At 42.9% G+C, this 18602-nt stretch overlaps 1 protein-coding gene across 1 annotated transcript in view; it reads left to right on the top strand.

Moving 5' to 3' along the window:
- Positions 1 to 7784, top strand: part of TTF1 (transcription termination factor 1) — a gene marked incomplete at its 5' end in the record, with an annotated part of 90832 nt that extends 83048 nt beyond the window's left edge. Inside the window, one exon of the mRNA XM_082264225.1 lies at positions 7660 to 7784. Coding sequence (XP_082120351.1) covers positions 7660 to 7764 — 105 coding nt within the window. The 3' untranslated portion in view covers positions 7765 to 7784. The remainder of the gene's footprint in view (positions 1 to 7659) is intronic.
- Between the last annotated feature and the right edge of the window lie 10818 nt (positions 7785 to 18602).

Below are 18602 nucleotides of genomic sequence, written 5' to 3' on the forward strand. Positions count from 1 at the left end.
TTTGACAGGTTTCCTGTAAGGAATGGGAACAACCGAAATTACTTTGTGGTCCCCAAATGTTTTGCTGTACGTTACCCTTTTGAGGAGTCCCTTTTTAAAAAAGTGGACTAGTCTACCAGTGGTGGACCCTCCTGTTTCGAGGTTGAACAAAGCTATCACGATCCCAGTAGAGGAATCCCCGTCCTTTAAGGGCCCGGCTGACAAGAAAGCGGAGGCTGTGGCACGCGGCATGTTTACTATGGCTGGTTCGACATTGCGGCCAGTCTTTACCTCAGCCCTGGTGTCTCAGACCCTAACTGAATGTGCCAAGTTTTGCGCCAGGTCCTGGGGGGTGAGCAGGTCCTCGCTCGTTATGTTGATTTAACAAAATCAGACCAGTTGGTCCATGGGCTGCAGTTTAATTGTGATGCAGCTTTGGATACAGCTCCTGTGCTTTTCAAGCTTTGTTTCAGCGGTGGTGATTAGGGGCGTGCTGTGGCTTAAGAATTGGTCTGCAGTCCAAGCCTCTAGAGAAATCTCTCATTGATCTGCCCTTTCAAAGGTATGGGGGGGGGGGGGTGTACCTTCCTGCCATAGTCTAGGAAAGGGAAGGAGCCTTGTCGCAGGTGGGGGCCCTCCTTCTCGGCACATATAAATGTAGCACTGCCCCAGCAGGCTCCCCTGGTTACCAGCACATCTTTACTTAAACAAGTCTCTGAATCCCTCCAAGTTCCCAATGGCTCGTCGCATAAATTAAAACTCTAGGGGTGTTTTGTTGTTTATTGATAATTTGGGATAGGAGAAGGAAATAGTGGGATACTCCAATTGAACTATTCACGTTGTTCTATCTTCAGAATTCTGCTTGAAAATATGGAACAGCCAGGCTGTTAATTTACACTGCCACTAGTGTGGATGGGGTTAATTCTCTTGTTCTCTTTGCTCTCTAACAAGAGGACTTGATGGACGATAATCTATCTTCAGGACACTCTCACTAGCATGCTCTTCCCTCCTATACCCATCCACTGACTATCCTAGGAGCTGGGGTGTCCCCCCCCTCAGGTCAGGCTTCTTGACCTTGACACGAGTTCCTGTACTCGCGGTACTGCAGAGACAGGTCCTCTAATGTCTCCCCTCTGTCAGCCTCCCTGGACCTCTGGGTTCAGCTCCTCACTGCTACTCTCCAGGCCCTCAGGACGACCCCCTGAGGTCGCATGGCACCTGTACAGAGGAGGAGGCGGCATCCACCCCCTCCCTCCGGGACTCTGGTCCCCAACGAAAGACCTCGAGCACACGTGCTCCTGGCTTTTATACAGTATCCCAACCTGCACAGAGGCGACTTTCCCTCTGCCAATTATCAGGACTGTATCAAAAGCAAACTGTGCAACTAAGCCCCTGTTTAACGCATACTGTTAGACAGGTTAATTCGGTTTACATGCGTTTTGCCCTTCCAGTGCTCCTTGCTGTTAAGACCAGTTATAGTTGGGGGAAGTGACCATTTTTTGTACTGTATCAAAAGCCCATACACCCATTCATCAGGTTTCCTCCCACTGTCCAACATTGGACCAGTGTGAAACACTCTTTAGACAAAATAAGTTACACAAAGAGCAGACCTCACTAACCGATCCTGCTCTCTGGTAGTCAGAGAACAATATAAATTTACCTGCAGCTCTTCTGGTAAGCAGACATAGCACAAACTATACTTTCTTACTAGCACCTACCTAGGAGGGTGCTACATAAAATTTTGTGCTTCTGGGACGTAGAATAAGGGAAATAGATCTTTCAAATCTTCCCCTGGATATTCCAAGCATCCTTGATCTGGTAAGCCTAGAGCTAGATTCTCCGGACCTGCAGACAAGACCCCTTCAGTATGAAGGTCTGCCCTCATCCATTGCTGGGACAGGGGGACAATCTTGCTGGTTTCCAGCCGCGTGGACCTACTTCATGCGCATCAAGGAGATCCACGAAATTATTATTTTGGGGGTACCCAGAAAGGGGGTACAAAGCTTGTCCTTTTCAGGTTTTTTTAGGTCCTGAGTCTCCTTGTGCGGATTTAATTCCTGCAGAGGTTCAGGTGATGTCTGAACTACCTAAGGTCCCCCCTATCCCTGTCCAGGGAATATGTTTGTTTACCTAGGTCTGATTTTAATTCTGACCTGGGTAGTCCTTCCACTGGCCAAACTTCAGGAACCACGGGCCGTAATACACCGGCTGCTGTCATACAGATAGATCTCTCTCCCATTTTGCATACAAGTTCTAAGTCTGGTGGTATCCACCTTCAAGACCGTTCTGTTTGCACAGCCCTATATGCAGCTCCTTTAGCAGGTTGAGATCACGGGTTCCTCTGGCAGGCGTCCAATGGCCATGGTAAGGCCAGTAACATCCCTGGCTCAGGCTTCCTCTGCCATTCTGGCAAGGATCTTCCAATCAGTCTGGTGGCCATAAACATCCCTTGGGGGCTTCCTCTCTATAAAAGCCAGGTACATAGGGATAGAATTTGTCCGAATCAGTGATCCCTACTATGGTGAAGGCGAGAAAGTCGTCTTCCAACAAGATATACCATCATATGTGGAAAGCGTACATTTTTTTGTGTGAGTCGATTGGCGCTCATCCTCGATCCTTTTCTGTGGCTGGAATCTTAACCTTTACTCAACACGGTGTTAATCAGACATTGGCCTTGAGTGCCAACAAGGGCCAGGTGTCTGCCCTGGCAATCTTTCAGCGACCCTAGCCACGCACTTTGGTTTGTACCTTCATTCAGGGGATTCGACATGTGGCTCCACCTGCACGGTCTCTTTCCGCCATGTGATTTAAACTTAGTACTTTCGGTTCTCCGGAAACCTTCATATGAGAATATTCGGGAGATTCCCTTGCCTACGATATCCAAGAAGGTGACATTCTACGTTATCCAAGAAGGTGGGTGAGTGCTTCTTGGGCCTTCCGTCATCCGGCATCAATATCGCAAGTTTGCAAGACGGCCACTTGGTAATCCGTGCATACCTTCACAAAATTCTATAAGGTAGATACTTTGGCATCTGCAGATGCTTCTTTTGGCCGCAAAGTTTTGTAGGCTTCTGTTAAGAGGGGCTGTTCTCTCTTGAGGGTGGTTTTTCTTTAAACTTTTATTTTCAGACGGGGCTCCTGTGTCCTGGTTAAGGGCTCTTCTGTTTAGCATTGGTTATTTTTTCCCACCCCTCATTTTCCTTTTGGCGCTGCTTTTGGACGTCCCACTAGTTATTATTTATGGAGCGCTGTGTCTGTCCATGAACGAAAGAGTAAAGGATTTTTGTATTTACCGTAAAATCCATTTCTCTGAGTTTATTAACGTACACAGCACCCACCCCTCTATGGAGTTCTGATATTTCTAATACTGCTATCTACTAAACTGATTACCTAGAGCAGAGAGGGGGGTTATATACCAAGCTGAGGACGGCCCATGGGTGTAGCCAGGTGGTTTTTCGTTCTGCCTGGTCCTACTCCTGGAGGAGGCAATATAACCCAGTAGTTATGATTTATGGAGCGCTGTGTCCGTCAATCTCAGAGAAATTGATTTTTCGGGAAGTACAAAAATCCCATTTTTATAGATCGGATTAGAGCTGCACGATTCTGGCTAAAATGAGAATCACGATTTTTTTGCTTAGAATAAAGATCACGATTCTCTCACGATTCTCGGCGCAACATCATCTTTTACATTATATAAAAAAATTGGGCTAACTTGTATTTTTCCCCCAAAAAACTGTGTTTGAAAGACTTCTGCACAAATACCGTGTGACATAAAAGATTGCAATGATCGCCATTTTATTCTCTAGAGTCTCTGCTAAAAAAATATATATAATGTTTGGGGGTTCTAAGTAATTTTCTAGCAAAAAATACTTTAAGAGGTTAAACTGCTCTCCCTTACAGCCGGAAGCTCATTCCTTTGATCTAAAGAACGAAAACATACAGTGGGTACGGAAAGTATTCAGACCCCCTTAAATTTTTCACTCTTTGTTATATTGCAGCCATTTGCTAAAATCATTTAGGTTCCTTCTTCTTCCTCATGAATGGACACATAGCACCCCATACTGACAGAAAAACACAGAATTGTTGACATTGTTGCAGATTTATTAAAAAAGAAAAACTGAAAAATCACATGGTCCTAAGTATTCAGACCCTTTGCTGTGACACTCATATATTTAACTCAGGTGCTTTCCATTTCTTCTGATCATCCTTGAGATGGTTCTACACCTTCATTTGAGTCCAGCTGTGTTTGATTATACTGATTGGACTTGATTAGGAAAGCCACACACCTGTCTATATAAGACCTTCCAGATCACAATGCATGTCAGAGCAAATGAGAATCATGAGGTCAAAGGAACTGCCTGAAGAGCTCAGAGACAGAATTGTGGCAAGGCACAGATCTGGCCAAGGTTACAAAAAGATTTCTGCTGCACTTAAGGTTCCTAAGAGCACAGTGGCCTCCATAATCCTCAAATGGAAGACGTTTGGGACGACCAGAACCCTTCCTAGAGCTGGCCGTCCGGCCAAACTGAGCTATCGGGGGAGAAGAGCTTTGGTGAGAGAGGTAAAGAAGAACCCAAAGATCACTGTGGCTGAGCTCCAGAGATGCAGTCAGGAGATGGGAGAAAGTTGTAGAAAGTCAACCATCACTGCAGCCCTCCACCAGTCGGGGCTTTATGGCAAAGTGGCCCGACGGAAGCCTCTCCTCAGTGTAAGACACATGAAAGCCCGCATGGAGTTTGCTAAAAAACACCTGAAGGACTCCAAGATGGTGAGAAATAAGATTCTCTGGTCTGATGAGACCAAAATAGAACTTTTTGGCCTTAATTCTAAGCGGTATGTGTGGAGAAAACCAGGCACTGCTCATCACCTGTCCAATACAGTCCCAACAGTGAAGCATGGTGGTGGCAGCATCATGCTGTGGGGGTGTTTTTCAGCTGCAGGGACAGGACGACTGGTTGCAATCGAGGGAAAGATGAATGCGGCCAAGTACAGGGATATCCTGGACAAAAACCTTCTCCAGAGTGCTCTGGACCTCAGACTGGGCCGAAGGTTTACCTTCCAACAAGACAATGACCCTAAGCACACAGCTAAAATAACGAAGGAGTGGCTTCACAACAACTCCGTGACTGTTCTTGAATGGCCCAGCCAGAGCCCTGACTTAAACCCAATTGAGCATCTCTGGAGAGACCTAAAAATGGCTGTCCACCAACGTTTACCATCCAACCTGACAGAACTGGAGAGGATCTGCAAGGAGGAATGGCAGAGGATCCCCAAATCCAGGTGTGAAAGACTTGTTGCATCTTTCCCAAAAAGACTCCTGGCTGTATTAGATCAAAAGGGGGCTTCCACTAAATACTGAGCAAAGGGTCTGAATACTTAGGACCATGTGATATTTCAGTTTTTCTTTTTTAATAAATCTGCAACAATGTCAACAATTCTGTGTTTTTCTGTCAGTATGGGGTGCTATGTGTACATTCATGAGGAAGAAGAATGAACCTAAATGATTTTAGCAAATGGCTGCAATATAACAAAGAGTGAAAAATTTAAGGGGGTCTGAATACTTTCCGTACCCACTGTACATTGTAAAGCATTTTGTTTATACTTATCTAGCAGCTTTAACAATGTTGATAAACATTTGCCGAAGACTTTGTTTTTTTTTTTTTTTTTTACTGCTGTGAGTGAGCAGAAAACGGCTCAGTAAGGCTCCATGTACACGGGACGTTGTTAAAAGTCCCTTTGAATGCTGGAATTTTTAGGACGTTTGAAACGTCCGTTCAGTCGCGTTTGTACCCGCGTTTAGCGGGCGTTTAGCAGCGTTTGTGGGCGTTTGCGTTTAGAAGCGTTCCTAGAGGTCAAAAAAATTATTCCCCTTTAAAATGGAAAAACGCGAACACTAAACGCGGGTCATCGCGTTCAGACGCGTTCGGACGCGTTTAGACGCGTTCGGACGCGTTTGTGCGTTTGAAACGCCGGGAAACACATGTTCGAACGCAAATAATTGCGTTCTAAAAACAGTCCCTGAACGCAACTGCCTGCAAATGACTGTAAACGACCTGGTGTACATGGACAGATAAGATAAAATTTAGATGGGTTCAGGGGCTTCTGAAAAAAACGCCCAACTGCTCCTAAACGGCCATTTCCAGCGTCCCGTGTACATGGAGCCTAAGAATCAAGGACATGCAGTTTTAAGATCGTCACGGGGGTACATCGAGATCGCGATTTTTTAACGATTAATTGTGCAGCTCTAGATCGGATAGCAGCGGGTGTCAGCGGACATGTCACCGCTGACATCCGCTGCCCCATAAGGGTGAATGGAGCATCCGATCAGTTCTGCCTGAAAAACTGACAGGTGGACTTGATAAGAAGGCCCGTGTGAAAGGTGCCTATGTGTGTGCTCGGAGCTGCGTCAATCCCAGACAACGTTGTCTTTTTAATTTTTCACCAAGGTATTGGTAGTGTTTTTACCCAGAAGTTTTTTTGGTACTTATTAGGCTCCATGTACACGGGACGCTGGAAATGGCCGTTTAGGAGCAGTTGGGCGTTTTTTTCAGAAGCCCCTGAACCCACCTACATTTTATCTTATCTGTCCATGTACACCAGGTCGTTTACAGTCATTTGCAGGCAGTTGCGTTCAGGGACTGTCTTTAGAACGCAATTATTTGCGTTCAAACGTGTGTTTCCCGGCGTTTCAAACGCACAAACGCGTCTGAACGCGATGACCCGCGTTTAGCGTTCGCGTTTTTCCATTTTAAAGGGGAATAATTTTTTTGACCTCTAGGAACGCTTCTAAACGCAAACGCCTGCAAACGCTGCTAAACGCCCGCTAAACGCGGGTACAAACGCGACCGAACGGACGTTTGAAACGTCCTAAAAATTCCAGCATTCAAAGGGACTTTTAACAACGTCCCGTGTACATGGAGCCTTAAAGTTTAATAAAATTATCCCGTGATCAAGCTGCACGGTCCTGCTGTGACTTCTTACTTGGAGTCCTTTCCCCCCAAACTCTTTTTATATGTATTTGGGTAACTTGGATTGCACATTCCATGAGGTAAGTCAGCAGTTACCAGGGATGCGGTCTTGTTGGCCTACCCAACCACTAGTGAGATATTGGCTAATTTTTTTCCTTTGTTCCAAGCATATCATCTTTTATCTTTAGGGAATGTTTGCCTAATAAAATGTTAAAAAACAGCAATTCCCATTGGAAGTACTTTTTTACATGACTGTACAGGTTATTGTTTGGTTTACAGACATTATTAGCCATAACTTGTCTTTTTATGCACAGCTAAATGACTTGTATGAATTATGCATAAAGGGCTGCTTAGAGTTTCAGTTTTGAAAGTTGGTCTAAAGGCAAGCTAAATCTATAAATTTACAGTTGTCCCTACAAAAAGGTGACAGGAAATCTTCCAGTGACAGCTATTGGGAGTGGCATTCCCCATACCTTTTTTGTAGAGATTTCCCCTCACTTCCTGTTGCATCTCTAGGACAGGCGGTGAAGACATATCTTCTCAATGCACACAGCAAAAAAACAAAAACCTACTCTATCAACTAAAGAGAGAATAAAAAAGGTTTGCCAATACATACAATTTTAAAGGCCAATCTGCATTATTAAAGGGGAATGAGTGGATCACAAAGCTGGGGAATCTAATGTTTAAACGTTTACCTGTGCTTTCTTTGTAGCTGCCAGAGAAGAAGGACGAATTCCTAATCAGTGATATATTTGAGAAATATGTCGAAGGTGGCGAATACAGTTTCAGCAAAGAACTCTGCGATGAGGACGTTTGAGTCATTGTATGAATGCCCTAGGGAGAAGTGCATCTGTAATATAGCAGTTAATAAAATTCATAAATATACCGTGTTTACCCGAAAATAAGCCCGGGTCTTATATTCATTTTGTCACCAAAAGAAACAGTAGGGCTTATTTTCGGGGTAGATCTTATCTGTAATGTGCTGTCTTCTCTCCCTCCCTGCCTTTCTGGAATCCCCTGTGTGAACCTAGTTTAGTGTTTCTAAAATCCACTTTATTGGTGTTTTATATAATGTCCAGGGTGTGTTTCTGTTATAGAATCGTGTGAAATACCTTCGGTAGCTGATCTCCCGCTCTGCTGTCCTCCTCCTCACATAGCTGTCAGAGGGGGATCTCAGCCCCTCTCCTCTACAGTGTTTAGAGCGGGTAACAGAAGCGCCGAGTATTAGATTAGGTTTGTGGGAAATACCTTCATTACAGCGCCGCTCGGCTGATTTTCCGCTGCTGTTTTTCTTTTTTCCCCTGCTGACAGCTGGGGGTCACGAAAGTGCCGAGCGACGCTGTAACGAAGGTATTTCACACAATTCTAATCTAATACTCTGCGCTTCTGTGACCCGTTCTGAACACTGCAGAGGGGGACGGCCTGAGATCCCCCTCTGACAGCTATTAGAGGAGGAGGACAGAAGAGATCAGCTGAGCGTCGCTGTACAGAAGGTATTTCACACTATTCTATTACAGAAACACACACTGGACATTATATAAAACACTAATAAAGGGGATTCTAGGATTTTAGAAACCCTAACCTAGGGCTTATTTTCGGGGTAGGGCTGAAAATAAATAACAGTAGGTCTTATTTTCGGGGAAACACGGTAGAGGACAAGAGAAGGAAGCTTTGTACAAAGACAAATTTCATTTATATTTTTATTGTAAAAATATATAGTATTTCTTCTATGTCATTAACTCCTTTAAGTAGAAATGTGGTCAGGCTAAAGACATTCAAACATGTAATTCTAAACAAGCAATAAATAAGATTTACAACAAGCTTTCACTGACCTTTATAGCTGGAGGTGCTCTGGAGCAAATTCCATTTTGCTGCAGGCACTTTTTGCCTTTTCTCAGCAGCTCCGCTTACACTGCTTCCCCTCCCAGTGGTGACTTCTGATCTCTAATGTACACAGAGAAGGGAGGAGATTAATGAGACCTCACTTAGAGGACCTAACCGCTTCTCTTTTGTTTCTCCTTCCTCACCATGTCAAGTCTGATCATTAGAGGAGAGCAGGCTGTGTTCCTAGAGAAATCACTTTGAAAAACACTCCTGGCATTTCTGGCCATGGCCATCTTGAGTAAGGGCAGATTTGTGTAGCATTTACTTTCTGGTATCTGCCTGCCCTTAGCTCAGGCATGCAAGCAGGAGTAGGGTGTGCTTGGATTAGAAAGCTTCTCTACTGAAGACTTACGGGATTTAGGAAATCATTTGCCTAGGCCTGGAAACCGCGACGTAACCAAAGAAATGTAAATGTGTAAAAAAAAGTTAAAAACAAGCAAATATGATGTATTTTGATATCGTATATCCAAATTTGCTTTAGTAACTGGATTTACCCTTCCTATCCATTTACTAATGCTAGCAGCATAAGGGTTAAAGATTGGCAGTGTTGATTGAGTTAGTGAAGTTTAGCTTTAAGGATGAATTGCTTCACAGTGCTGCAGCCACATTGGTTAATGAGAGCTTCTTCTTTTTTAAAAGACCGCAATGGAGGGCACCAGGTGAATGTGAGATTGTAAAACCAAATAGGCTTTGTTAAAACACTTAAACAGCATACAGGGATGGTGCAGGTGGCCATATGGAGACACACAGCTGTCACGATCAGATGAGACTGTCTGCCCACGCGCTCAGACCTTCTGAGTCATGATGAATCACTGGCGGCGTATTGAGCTCATGCACACCACTGTCAGAGCTCACACAAACTGTTGCAAGAGGGGGGGTGGGCCACAGGGCCGGTACAAGGGGAGGGGCCATGGGGGGCACCTGCCCTGGGCGCAGTGTTGAGGGGGGGTGGGTTGGGAGCGTCGGCTCTTCTTTTATCTCAGTGACGGGATCAAAGCATTTTGCTTCTGTCCCCGACGGCCAGCCTGCCCACTACCTGTAAGGATTCAGTATGTATGAGTCGAGCCCTGGAATTTTCTGCATCTTCTGTCAGCTTCTGTGCCTAGAGTAGGTGCAAATTTTATTTAACCATACATACACCTTTAGTCCCTTCCCGCTGTTACAGCTATTTGAACATCTACCACACTATGCACACCACATTACATCACTCAATGTGCCCATGGGTGCCCCAGGCCTTTCACACACCTAGCAACACTCTGAGAGGAGTGACTGAAGGGTAACTTCCATCAGAAGGAGCAGGCACCTTGAAAGCTGCTGGAGGTAGGACTTTGCTCTCTCCTCCTTCCAATAGCCGCCTACTATGGACAGGAGAGAGAGGGCACCCACTGAGAACACATCTGAATGCTCCCCAGGTGCTGCTGGGGAGTAAAGACAGACTGCCCATCCTCCAGTCTCCCCTTGTCATATCGCATGACCGGAGAGGGAAAGAAGTACCAGCCGCCTTCATTCCCAGTGGGTGCCACTGAGGTGTGAATTGTACACATTGGGGGGGGGGGGGGGGGGTGCGCAGTTTGCCATCTTTGTCCTGGCACTGCGAATTATGCGCCTTTATCTTGTGGGGGGGGGGGCGCCCTTGGCGCTAGATGGCCTTGTCCCGGCACTGTCCAGCTAACCTGATGGAGGAGGAGAATAGCATGATGGAGGCGGGGCCTCGGAAACATGTTGCAGCCCGCCCTCTCTCTTGCCTGTGCAACAGTTTGTGTCAGCTCTGCCAGTGGTGTGCGTGAGCTGCTGGGATTCATCTTGACTTTGCAGATCTGAGCGTGTGGGCTAGCAGTCTTCCATCTGATCATGACAGCTGTATCTCTCCATATGGCCATCCGCACCATCCATGTATGCTGTTCAAGAGTTACCTTGATGTAGGTGTTTTTAATAAAGCCTATTTCGTTTTACTATCTCGCATTAACCTGGCACTCTCCATTGCTGTCTTTTTGTCTTGTTTGAAGAAATCCTCAAATCCTGATTGCAAATCTGCCTGTGCTGGTGTGAGACTTTCCCTCCAGTCTGATGATTCATCCCTCTATGGAACTTTTCCCCTGATATTCGTATCAACTAGGACTATTTTGACTTAACTTTGTTTCATTATCCGGTTATTTTACTCTGAATGATACATTTTATGTGTTTTGATCTCCATCATCATCATCAGTGAGCGCTGATTCACTCTCTACTTGGTAGTTTGTGACATATTGACTGCTTTTTTACTGATTGTTAGAAATGTTTTAATATTTAAATGTTGAGAGCCTGGTCACAGTTCTACTTTAAAGCCGAACTCTCAGGATCCCGGGAGTCTGCAGGACCATCCTCATGTTGCACAACCTCAGGCATAAGCAGGGGGGAGCTGGCTGTGGTTCATCAGGAAGTCCCAGCTGGCTCCCAAATCCCAAGAATGCAGCTGCTCGAATAATCAGCTGCTAGCAGATAGCCCTGAAAATCATGGATTGGTTAGTACCTGATCATTAAAAGTCAGCAGCAATACTTGTAGCTGCAGACTTTTAATTTTGTTTTTTTTTAAACTAGATGAAGTTCCCCTTTAAGGTCTAGTCCTATTCTTCTGTTACCGTTGACACAGGATATTCTAAGGTTGCTGAAGTTTGTTTGTTGGGGTTTTTTTAATGGTAACTTATTTTTGCAAAGCATTTCTGTACGGAAAGGAAAGTGTTGCTAGTTTTTTGTTTTAATCACTTTTATCCTGGGAATAGCAATTGCATATACATTGGAGAGTGTAGCTAGTTTTTATACCTTATTTTTAAAGCCCATCTCCAGTCAGAACTGAGGGGGTTTTAATTTCCTATTACTTTCTCGGTCAATACTTTGGAGATGTCCCCTCTCATCCTCTGTCAATACTTTGGAGATGTCCCCTCTCATCCTCTGTCAATACTTTGGAGATGTCCCCTCTCATCCTCTGTTTTAGGAATGTCAGGCACAAACGAAGTTAAGGAAAATCTGTTAATATTTATAATTATTTGGAAGATTCCTCTCACTTTCTTCTTTGGTGATAACCCGTAGAGGAAATAGGGAGATGCGTTTCCAACAAGGCGCAAAAGTCCTCCAGGTGCAGTCCATATGATACACGGAACTAGGAGGGAGTTGGGAGGACATCTCCCTAGTGACAGCAGTTAAAAACCTAATGGAGGTTTTAGCCCTCCACTTTATCCAAAATATTAAGAGTTGTGGCAATATTTTCCTATTAAAAAATAAAAATGGACCTGTACATATGTATATACTTTCTACAGTTGTATGTATTGAATAGTGGTTTCATAAAATGTTATTTTATACAATCTTGTTCTAAAGCTTTAAATAAAGAATTTAATGTTCTTATGGCCAGCAAATGCTTATTTTTATAACAGGTTGACAATTGAATTATCTCTAAACCTAATATTAAAGCAGTTGTAAAAAAATCTTTGTTAAAATCTTAAACATATTATACTCACCTGCTCTGTGCAGTAGAGGTTCAAACCCTTCCCTTTCTGGAGTCCCCGGCCAGCAATCTTGGCTTCTCCTCTTCTGTGTCTGCCACCATAGCAAGCTGCCTGCTGTAGGCTGTGTGCATCTTTACTGACCCAATCCTCCATTCTCCTGCCCAATGCTATATCAGTCATTGCATCCTCTTCTCCCCTACGGTCCAGAGGTTGTAGGTCCTCTGATGCCATCAAGTCCATTGGACTTAGGGATGCTGAGGAACAGTCCACCACTGGAGCAAAGGTGATCGCAGACTGCTTGGGGAAAGGAGACTCTGAAAAGTAAAAACGCTTTTTCTGTAGACCTAAACAAGCATGCCAGGGTGACACTACAAGGGAAGACATTTACTTTCCCTGGGCCTTAATGTAATAAGCCAAAGTACTCAAACCCAGGCAATAGAATATTTTTTCCTTTACTAACTTTAGTAGGCACCAAACGCTTAATACTGTCAAGAAATACATGACAGTTTCCAAAGAGCCACAGGTTTTCGGCACAAGGGCTGGTAAAGTGGTTGTAAACCCTTACATAAACCCAGTGAAGTGGCTGGCCTCAGGTGATACACAGAGATTAAACCAATGCCCCTCCATAAGTTTTTTTTTTTTTTTTTTTTTTTTTTTTTTTTTAATAACAGCCATTCAAATGACTGAATTTTAAAGCTTTTCTGAGAGTTCATAAAAAGGGGGCTGAGAGCTGAAGAGAAGCTCAGTGAGGAGAACTCGGACAGCTGATTGGAGGGAAGGGACACCCCTTTCACACAGGAACAGAGCTGAGGCTGTCAATCTGCTGCAAGTCCATCCCTGGTCACTATTTTTTTCAGTGTCAGGAAAACTTGTCAGAAGTGACTCATACTGATAGAGGAGTAAAGCACACTACAGAGGGATGTGCTTTGTTCATATTTCATGTCTGAGGCTTACAATCATTTTAAGGTATTCCACAATAAGAGGCAAAGGGCTATAGGGTCTGTTGTCTCCTCAAGTAGAAGCTTTTTCAGCCTTCAAATACACACAAACACACTGATCCAAATGTTTCAGACATATCAACAAATACATGCCAAACCTTTCCTTTGTACAGCAGGTAAAATAGGCATGCAACACGTCACCATTTTTTAGGTAAAAATATTTCCAACGGTGCGATTGACATTAATTTTTCACCACATGTCCGTAACAACCCATGCAATCCATACATGCAAAGAAACCAAAATAAATAACCTAATTTATGAACTTATGTGTAATAAAATGGAATGACACAGGGAAAAGTATTGGAACACATGAAGGGGAGGTGCAAAAAGGCATGCAAAGCCAAGGCAAGAGCTGAAATCTATCAGTAGTTAAAAAGCAATCCTGCCCCTTGTCAGTACAAAAATATCAGCTGGTTCAGTCTCAATTGATGGTCTATAAAAAGGCGTCTCATTACCAAGGTGTCACACATAACCCATTTCATGATGGGTAAACGCAAAGAGCTCTCTGAAGACCTTCGTAACCTTACTGATGGCATTAGTTAAAGAAGGATTTCTAAACTTCTGAATGTTCCAATGAGCACTGTTGGGGCCATAATCCGGAAGTGGAAAGAACATAATTTCACCATAAAACGGCCACGACAAAGACAAAGTTCTCTGTTCAAGATTTCGGACTAATCAAAAAAATGTGTGGAAAAATATATAAAAAAAATGAGAAAAAAATATTGATATAATAATCCTCAATATTAACCACAGAAGGATGTGCCCCCTTAGTGACTAGGCCACTTTTTTCTACTTGCCACTGCGTGACTTTGACAATTGTGCGGTCGTGCGACGCTGTGCCCAAACTAAATTTACCTCCTTTTTTTCCCCACAAATAGAACTTTCTTTTGGTGGTATTTGATCACCTGTGCGATTTTTTTTTTTTTTTTATTTTTTGCGCTATACACAAAAAAAGAGCGACAATTCTGAAAAAAAATATTTTTCATATTCTGCTATATAACATTCTCCCCCCCCCCCCCCCAAAAAATAAAAATTTAACATTTTAGGCCAATTTGTTTTCTGCTACATATTTTTGGTAAAAAAAAAAAAATCTAATAATAAGCGTATTTTGATTGGTTTGCATCTACTAACTACGGGAAAGATTTGTCTTTTTTTTTTTTTTTTTTTTTTTACTAGTAATGGCGGCGATCTGCGTTTTTTTGCGGGACTGCGACATTGCGGTGGACAGATCAGACCAGTGACACTACAGTAATCTGTGCTAAAAATATGCACTGTTACTGTAATAATGACACTGGCAGGGAAGGGGTTAACATTGTGGGTGATCAAGAGGTTAAATGTGAGCCTAGGGGGAGTGATTCTAACTGTGGGGGGGGGGTGTGGCTTGTGAAATGACCATAGAGACCTGTGTTCCTATATAGAAGGATCACAGGGGCTCTATGATCATTGCAGGGAGAAGAACAGTCAGCTGTGTTTACAAAAGGCTGACTGTTGTTCTCTCTCAGTGGGGAACGATCGCAGGTGGCAATCGGAGCCACCTGCCCGCTGTATCGGCTTCCCCGCTGACGAGCACGCCCTAGCCTCCTGCTTGCGACCGATGTACAGTGACTGCGATTCGCGCAGGAGCGGCTGCCTGCTGCAGTACATCTGCGGCGGGCAGTTGTAAAGAGGTTAAAAAGTTCATCAGAAAAAGATGTTAATATATTGAAAATATATAAATTTGCTGTGTAGACAAATTCCTCCACCAATGCGTCCAGTTGCAAAGCGCGATCATCTGCAAACCTTTGTGTCAACGCCTAAAACAAATCCTTCGCATTCCATTAACAGCGGTTGGAGAATTGGTTATCCTCTCCTATCAATCTCAGCGCTCAAAAATAAAAAAATATACACGTAGTGCAATATTGCCGGAAAAAAAAAAAAAAATATAAGTGTGAGTACAAAAAGTGAATAAGTCAGTGAATTAAAAAAAAAAAAACATCCATGCAAAAAAACCCTGTGCACACTTTGAAAAAAAGAAATTGTGCTAAAAAATAAGAGACGTGCCAAACAGGATTCTCACACCAGTGAAAGTAGCTAAAATGCACGCTCACCTGCAGCACATTGCAATTTGCCTTTAGGATGTCTCTAGAAGTTCATCTAGTATTCATAGGGTGATGGTTATCCTTGCATCCAAAGCTCCACATAAATAGAAAAGCAAGGGAAATATCAATAGTGTAGTATGTAGTAAAAATGTATTAGACAAAAGATATCGCTCACATTACGGTAAGTATCTAAACAGGTGTCATCTATTCAAGTGTGGCTTTCTCCGAGTCTGACTCTGGCATCCAAGCAGACATTCAGCTGTTCGGATCACAGCAAGTAGATTGAAGGCTGCCGTCTGACCCTGGCAACCAGCCAGACAATCAGATGTTCAGATCAAGGCAAGCAAACTGAAAGCCGCCGCCACTAGCTCCTCCTACGTGTTGCGTCAGTGTCACGTGACTTCCTCAGGGAACCCTGAGCACAATTCATTTTTTCAAAATGTGCACAAGGTTTTGCATGGATGTTTTTTTATTATTGTTATTATTTATTTGTTCACTGACTTATTCACTTATTGTACTCCCACTTATATATTTTTTTGTGGCAATATTGCACTACATGTATGTTTGTTTTTTTATTTATTTTTTTTATATTTGGGAGCTGAAATTGAGAGGAGAGGATAACCGCATCCCATTACCAGCCATTGGAGAATTGAAGGATTTGTTTTAGGCGTTGACACAAAGGGTTGCAGGTGAGTGCGCATTGCAACTGGATGCATTGGTGGAGGAATTTGTCTACACAGCAAATTTATATTTTTTCAATATATGAACATATTTTTCTGATTATCTTTTTAATATTGAGGATTATAATATCCATATTTTTTTCTCATATATTTTCCACACTTTTTTTGGACTTTGATGGGACTTTTTATCACGGTTACACTGGCTTTAGGATATATATATATTTTTTTTTTTTTTCACATTATTGACTGATTTATGATATGTCTATTTAAGAGTTTATTCTATAGCACACAGGAATAGTGTTCAATACTTATTTTACCTGCCATATATGTATATAAAAATATAAAATTTCATTAAAAGCTTTAACATAGTAATACAATTTCAAAGGGAACTTTCAGTATTTGTGAATTTCTTACTTTTATTAAAAGGATACCTAGTAATCCTACAATGTTCAGCACTTCCTGAGATAGAGTGACCATACTCTACGTTTCTTCCAACGGTACTCCTGCATTGTTACGGTCACATAGTCTTCTAATACAGACTGCATTCGGTTGTCTCCACCAGACAGTTATGGGTCCCACTGATCAGGCAAACATGGGCTTGTGTGGACTAAAACTGTAAATAAAGGAACTTCAAATCTGGTACTTCGGTGACACAGCCCCAAATGATCCATAATGGCTTAAAAGTGATATGGTCAAGAAATATTTAGACAGCATAAAGGTGAATAAAGCACCAAGTCTAGATGGCATACACCCACAAATCCTTAAAGAAATTAGCTCTGACATTTCAAAGCCATTGTTTCTACTTTTTAGGGACTCTAAGGACTGGATTAGTACCACTGGAATGGCGTAGGGTCAATGTGGTGCCTATATTTAAAAAGGGACCAAAGGTTTTGCCAAGTAACTATAGACCTGTTAGTTTAACTTCTATAGTTGGGAAGATACTGGAGAGTTTAATAAAAGACCACATAGATAAGTTCTTGCTGGAAAATAATATTTTAAGCAACAGACAACATGAATTTATAAAAGAGTTGTCAGAAAAATATTTCTTTTTTTTTTTTTAAATGAGGCAGTAAGTAAAACCTTGGACAGAGAGGTGGCTGTGGCCGTAGTATACAGTGCCCTAAAGAAGTATTCATGTCCCTTGAAAATTTCCACATTTTGTCATATTACAACCAAAAACGTAAATATGTTTTTTTTGGTGAAAGACCAACCCAAAGTGGCACATAATTGTGAAGTGGAAGGAAAATGTTAAAGGGTTTAACATTTTTACAAATAAATATCTGAAAAGTGTGACGTGCATTTGTATTCAGCCCCCTTTATTCTGATACCCCTAACTAAAATCTAGTGGAACCAATTGCCTTCAGAAGTCGCCTATGTTTTAGAGTCCACATTTTTTCGGAATTTAATCTTAGTATAAATACAGCTGTTCTGTGAAGCCCTCAGAGGTTTGTTAGAGAACCTTATTGAACAAACGGCATAATGAAGGCCAAGGGATACATTTTGTGGAGAAGTTTAAAGCAGGGTTAGGTTATAAAAAAAAATATCCCAAGATTTGAACATTTCATGGAGCACTGTTCAATCCATCATTCGAATATGGAAAGAGTATGGCACAACTGCAAACTTAGCAAGATATGGCCGTCCACCTAAACTGAGAGGGCAGGCAAGGATCTCATCAGAGAAGCAGCCAAGAGGCCCATAATAACTCTGGAAGAGCTGCAGAGATCCACAGCTTAGGTGGGAGAATCTGTCCACAGGAAAACTATTAGTTGTGCACTTCACAAATCTGACCTTTATTGAAGAGGGGCAAGAAGAAAGCCATTGTTGAAATAAAGCCATAAGAAGTCCAGTCTGCGAGAAGCCATGTGGGGGACACAGTAAATGTGGAAGAAGGTGCTCTGGTCAGATGAGTCCAAAATAAACTTTTTGTCCTAAAAGCAAAATGCTATGTGTGGAGGAAACTTGACACTGCACATCACCCTGAACACACCATCTCCACTGTGAAACATGGTGGTGGCAGCATTATGTTGTGGGGATACTTTTCTTCAACAGGGACAGGGAAGCTGGTATGAGGGAAATCTTAAGTTTAAGTCTGCAAAAGGATTGAGACTGGGGTGGAGCTTCAGCCTACCACCAGGACAACGACCCTAAACATACAGCCAGAGCTACAATAGAATGCTTTGAATCACAGCATATTCATGTCTTAGAATGGCCCGAAGTCCAGACCTAAATACAATTGAGAATCTGTGCCAAGACTTGAAACTTGCTGTTCACAGACGATCTCTATCCAATATGACAGAGCTTGAGCTATTTTGCAAAGATTAATGGGCAGAAATTTTACTCTCTAGATGTGCAAAGCTGGTAGAGACATACCCAAAAAGACTTGATGTAATTGCATCAAAAGGTGGTTCTAAAATGTATCCATTACGGGGGCTGAATACAAATGCACGCCACACTTTTCAGATTCTTGTGGGTGGGGTGAGAGAGACTGCTGGGGACATCACAAGGGGGTTGGGTCAAAATGGCCACGCCCCATTGC

This window comes from Pelophylax lessonae, assembly GCF_965119305.1.
Source record: "Pelophylax lessonae genome assembly, chromosome: 7".
Taxonomy (NCBI): domain Eukaryota; kingdom Metazoa; phylum Chordata; class Amphibia; order Anura; family Ranidae; genus Pelophylax; species Pelophylax lessonae.